This window comes from Halyomorpha halys, unplaced genomic scaffold (genome assembly GCF_000696795.3).
Source record: "Halyomorpha halys isolate HHAL.00 unplaced genomic scaffold, Hhal_1.1 Scaffold34.1, whole genome shotgun sequence".
NCBI lineage: Eukaryota > Metazoa > Arthropoda > Insecta > Hemiptera > Pentatomidae > Halyomorpha > Halyomorpha halys.
This window is the reverse complement of record NW_027105031.1, coordinates 1,795,376-1,801,329: the sequence shown is the minus strand read 5'-3', so window position 1 is coordinate 1,801,329 and position 5,954 is coordinate 1,795,376. Positions and strand designations below refer to the sequence as shown.

Below are 5,954 nucleotides of genomic sequence, written 5' to 3'. Positions count from 1 at the left end.
GGCCCTTTGAATAAGATTTAAACCAGAAAATCTATTATACGTAATAAAAAATAGCAACAGAAGTAATTATTTAAATTTTTTTCGAAATTATTTAAAGTGAAATAGAATTATAGAAATAGAATATAAAGCACGAAACATGGGCGTTGATGACCTCAGGGTTTTACGCCCTAAAGTCCCAGACAACAACAACAACTTCATAATTCCAAGCGTCTCTGCCGTTTAATAAATTAATGAAAACCTAAAAGAAGACTGAAAAAATTAAATTAAATCTGTACCACTACAACCCATGAAGGGTCAGGGGTTCAGTACTTTGTAAGGAACTACTGTTACTAGACCAACGATTGTGCAAGGAGGTGATTTGGTCAGAATTACGCCCGACCGTCAGATTTTTGCTCAAATAAGGGTACACTATTCTATTTATGAGGCTGGGTGGACCCCAGGAGGTCTCCAGAACCCACAGGGTTGACTCATGGCTACAGTGTAACAGAAAACAATTTTCTGCTCAGTCGCATTCGAACCCGGATCCTTGTAGTAGCATCGCGCCTTACCACGCTGGTACCGCGCTACCAAGAAGAAGATCAAATGATTGTATTTTGTGAGATAGTACAATATATAATTTTTAATTACAAGCTGACGTTAGATTGAATATTCATCGAACATTGCTACAACTGTGAAAATATTAAAAGGTATAAAATTATTTTATTTTTTTAGCTAGAACAATACATAATTTGTAATTACAAGTTGATGTTCGATTGAATATTCATACATCCCCAGTATTCATTCCTAGTTTTAATTACAGAAATAAGTTGACTACTTCAAGTTGGTCGGGCAGCAAAAGAGGTAGAGATCAAATTTTAACCCGCCAACCAGTCCATGAATTTGGTATCACAATGAGAACTATCGTTTCAATCAACCACCTTGCCTAACAAGCGTTTTTCCATGTTTCGGAAGCAATTTCATATTGGTCTTGTGCCCAGGATTGTTTAATTTATTTTGGAAACGATAGTGAAGAAAAAAAACTAATTTACACAAATATAGTTTCTACAAAAATACCAAACATATTTTGGACAAATGATTGTATTATTAAACAGCCTTTATTAATTCATTTAAATTATTTAACTTATAGGTAGAGAAAAAGGCAATTAAAAAAAAAAGATTAGTCATAAAAAAAAAAAATAATAAAACTGGGAAATAGAAATATAACATTTGGTAATCCACCTACTTAAAACTAGAACTAAAACCTTTTTAATCCCTACCAAAGCAATAATTTTATCTTTTTTTTTCTCGTTGCTATGATTACTCTATATCGGCGCTGATTCTAGTGAACTATCATTATTTGACAAGCAATTTTGATTTTCGTTTGATCTGTGCTGTTAGCAATTTGAAAACACGAGTGAAGCCACGTTAGGGCGCTCCTTGTCCCCTGTCTAGTTGGTATCCTATATCTATTATGCACACATCAAACATTTTCAAAAGTAATGTAACTAGAAAATCGTATTCATGTAGCGAGAGGGGATAGAAGGAGCAAGCGGTTCAGCCACCACCCGCCAGAGCGCACAACCTCGAGCCTGGCCGAAGCTCTCAAATTGACAAATTGCTTTATTTTGTAAAGACATATTGTTATTTTTATATATTATTAATGTCTGTAAATAATAATTAACAATATCGATAAAATGATTAATAAACGATACTAACTATCTCAATACCATGTAACTATCTCAAGCAGACGTGTACCGACCGTTTCTCGGTCACAGCCACATGGACTAGGCATATATATAAGGGGCTCTAAGACCTTTCTTATTTTCCTGTTCCATCCCATTGACGTGTGGAGTTCCACAGGGAGCGGTTCTATCGCCAGTCCTCTTTTCAATTTATACCGCTGATGTAGTTGGTGCAAATTACAAACTAGCTACAGTCGCCGCCTATGCCGACGACATCGCCATCTACAGCAGCAGTATGAACCCCAAACATGCCCTAGGGTGAGCCGGAGCGGTCTGCAAAGAGATTGTTCAACGCCTGGGTAATTTAAACATCACCATGAACCCAGCTAAGACAGACTGCGTTGTGTTCACTCAGCAACAGTACAAGCGATCGACTCTCCCGAAGTCGCTTAAACTGGACAACATCATCATTTCCCCTTCAAACTCGATAGTATATCTGGGCGTGAAGATGGACCGTCATCTCTAGTTCTCCACTCACCTCTACCAGAAAACGAGAACTGTACGAAGGCGGTCTTAGAGACTAAACCACCTCCTCACATCGCCAGCGCTCTCTCTGCGGCTTAAACTCCAAGTTTACAAGAGCATTCTGAGGCCGGCACTTCTCTACGGAGCACCACTCTTCACATTTCTCTCTGACGGCACGCAGCGCCACCTTCAGGGATTCCAGAATAGTATGTTGCGGAGGATGGTCCGCACTACATCGTGGAAAAAGAAGAAGCCTCCGGAACTACATCAACTCCTCTAACTACCTACAGTACCAGAGTTCATTGGTCGGAGGCATGTCAAGTTCTTCGACTCCCTCAAACATCTGACCAATCCACTCTTCCAATCACTGACACCAGCGCCCCCTCCAGTACGCTGGCAGGACCTCCACCCTCGTAGCCAATGATGTACCGACCATTGAAATGAATTGAAAGGACACTCTTTAGTTTTAGTTTTAGTTTTAGTTTTTTAGTGTGTATGATAAAACTCAGCAAACGAAGTGTGCCCCAGCACCTCGTCTTTTAAACATTATATAGACTCAAACAATTATAATCTCAACCTGTCCTTAGAATGGAGCAATGCTCCAGTAAAAGAACAATTGTAAATATGTATATATATAAAAATTTCAACAATAAAAATTTTTTTCTATAGGGGCTAGGAAAAAAAAAAAAAAAATTTCTTATTTCACATAGGAATAAACACAGTTCATCATAGGCAGTTGACCAGAGAGGACGTGTTTGCTGATCATCTGTCACCTGTAATACTGTTTCAGTTTCTTCTGTGTTTCCAGTCGTCGCTTCAGTTGCAGACTCTTCACGTGACTCCTGGACCTATGGGAAACCCAGGTTAGTCAGTTTTATATAATAAGTGTATGTGCGCGAAGTGACATTTCTGCCTTCGGTGCACGGTTAAGGACAGGAGTGTTGATAGTGTGTGCGTAACCAACATGGCTGAGGCTGGAGGCAACGAGGATCAAATATCCCCCCTATCTCCGACTGACTCGTACCAGGAGGAAATAGAGCAAGACGTGAATATGGAAGAGGAAGAAGAGGAATATCCGCCAAACAAAGGCGCAAAGAGAACCAGAGACGAGGGTTGGGAAAAGGTGGAAGTGGCCCGGCGTGCCTACAAACCTCGAAGAACTTCTTATGCTGTCCAAGACGTGTCGATCACAAACCCGACACCAATCGTGCGTAACCGTTATGTAGTCCGGGACAACCAGCAGCTGCCCAATGAGCGACGTCCGCCACCCATCATCATAACACCTGTCATGGCGCAGCAGGCGGTCAAGTCAGTCCTCGCCACTATCGGAATCCACAAATTCATGAGTAATAATTCGAGGCAAGAGACCCGACTCTATCTAGAAACGGAAAAACATCATGATAAGGCCAGCCAGTTACTGTCCAAGATGGGCATAATTCAATTTCATACTTTCGCCCCCCGAGGTACTAAAAGGACAAAGAAGTGGGTCCTCTATGGCTTTGACCTCGACACCTATATGAGTGAGGTAGCCATCGATCTTCAGGAGAAACTCCCAGGTTATAAAATGATAAGACGCCTCACAAAAACACTCCCCAATGGACAAAGAGAGGAGATAGACCTTATCCAGCGCATAACGGAGCATTATGTGAAAATAACCGATATCAGAAAACTTGACGCAATTGACCATGTGCGTTTCAGGGTCTCTCCCTTCAAAGAGGATGGGTGCCCCGTGCAATGTAGGCGATGCCAGCAATATGGTCATACCATGAGATATTGTCACCGTCGCGTGGTTTGCCCTAGATGCTCTCAACAACACGAGCTGGCCCAATGCCCAATGACAGGACCGATCAAATGTACAGTATGCAACAAGGAAGTTCATATGGCCACGGCGCGTGACTGTCCTACCAGAGTCGACATCATGGAACGCAGAGCCAAAAAGAACGACCCGATACCTCCACCAGTGCAACCGGTAACATCAAGAAGACGGCAGCCCAGCAGGAATGTACAGAGCGGCGTCGCATTCGCTGAGCTCCTAGGCGGATCACCAGCCAATCAGCAACAACAACCGACGGCCCAGCCTGTTCCGGTGACCATTGCCTCCAACAATCCAGTGATAGAACAGTTATGTGCCCGTATGGACCAGATGATGGGTATGGTGACGACGCTGCTAGATATGATAAGCAAAATACTCGCGCGTCACTATGACTGATCACCTGGTCATAAATTATAACGTCAGAGGCCTCTCACCGAAGCAGGCTGAAATAGAATTACTACTACAGCAGCATCGACCGTCAGTGACGGCACTCACGGACACGATGCTCACCTCCACGTCGCCACGGATCTACTTCAGGGGATATGTGGTGTATCGAGAAGCCTGTCTCCCCGGAGCACGGGAGGGAGTGCTTATTCTGGTCAGGAGAGACATCCCATCACGAAACGTACCGATCCCTGTGAAGACCACTGAGGGTACCCACCTCCGCACACGGGACACGTCCGCTTCAAACAGCGCTACACTTTCACCTGTGTATACAAGAGGCCCAGGGCAGGCCTGACCTCTATTAAACTGCTGCTGCAACATACCCAGGCGACAAGTCGACATATTGTACTGGGTGACTTAAATGCCCGACACACTGCCTGGTTGTGTAGCAGCAATAACCCGCTGGGAACGTACATCACCAAGACCAGGCTGGCACTATTTCACCCGGGGGTACACACGTTCAGGCACGCAGGTCGCATCATGCACCTCAACGCTCGACCTAATCCTTTCCAGAAGCATGCATGAGGTCCCGGACTGCCGGGTGTTGCCCTATGGAACTTCCGACCACCGCCCGGTGCTCTATACCTTTGAAGGCGAGTTCGTCACACCACCTGCGAGCAAATACCTTCTGCACGAGGCTAATTGGGGGGGATATAGGTCGAGCGTTTTAGAAGACCTACCAGCTATAGGCCAATTTCGTACTCCGGACGAGGTGGACACAGCAGTCGAGTGGATCACCAACAGCATCAAGAGGGCAGCCAATAGGAACATCCCAAGGTTCGCTCCAGTCCCCAACGCCAACAGAAAGCCACCGAAGCACATCCTCGCTCTGATTGGCCAACGAAACAACCTGCGCAATATCTTCATACGCACCGGGGATTACAGCATAAAACCCGCCATCAACGCAATGACCCGGCGCCTGCCATTGGAAGCGTAAGGTTGTTCCTACTAGTCTGCTGTCTTGCTTCTGACGTCACCAACGGTTTTTCTGAAAACTGCTGAGTCATTGCCACGTGTGTCCTTTTTAGCTTCCCCTCACTATGTGAGGGCTCGTGAGTAAACAATTTCTTTTAAAAGTTTTTAAATCTATTATTTTAAATCTTTAAATATTAAGTTTATCTTTATTTTAGCCTTTTAAGTTTATTTTAAGTTTTTAATTTATTTTAACATGACGAATCCAACGGCAATGGTTGTCGATCATAGTACAGTACAAACAAAACAGACATCTCCCAACCCCCCTAGGCAATGTAAGAGACGTCGCATCACGACTCCCCCTGATGAGGAAGGCTATGTAGAGCCAAAATATACTGCCCGGGTTGATCCTCGACCCCAAACTCAATCGATCACAAAACTACCATTGACGATATTAAAAAAGTGGGTCCCATAGACCACATGATATACTCAGTTAAAAATGAGAAACATCGGTGGCCCCAAGCAATGTTACAATTCCCAGGAATTTGGCCACACTCAAAATTATTGCAGCAGAATAACAATCTGCGTCCGCTGCGGGG

The 5,954-nt window shown here is 44.0% G+C and overlaps 1 protein-coding gene across 1 annotated transcript; it reads left to right on the top strand.

The window, feature by feature from the left end:
- The first annotated feature begins 3,150 nt into the window (after nucleotides 1-3,150).
- On the top strand, nucleotides 3,151-4,395 carry LOC136795841 (uncharacterized). The gene has a single exon (XM_067047696.1). It carries the CDS (start codon nucleotides 3,151-3,153, stop codon nucleotides 4,393-4,395), a length of 1,245 nt encoding a protein of 414 aa, XP_066903797.1.
- The last annotated feature ends 1,559 nt before the right edge of the window (nucleotides 4,396-5,954 follow it).

Coding starts and splice junctions, on each gene's coding strand:
- LOC136795841 (XM_067047696.1), top strand. CDS start 3,151: ATGGCTGAGGCTGGAGGCAACGAGGATCAAATATCCCCCCTATCTCCG.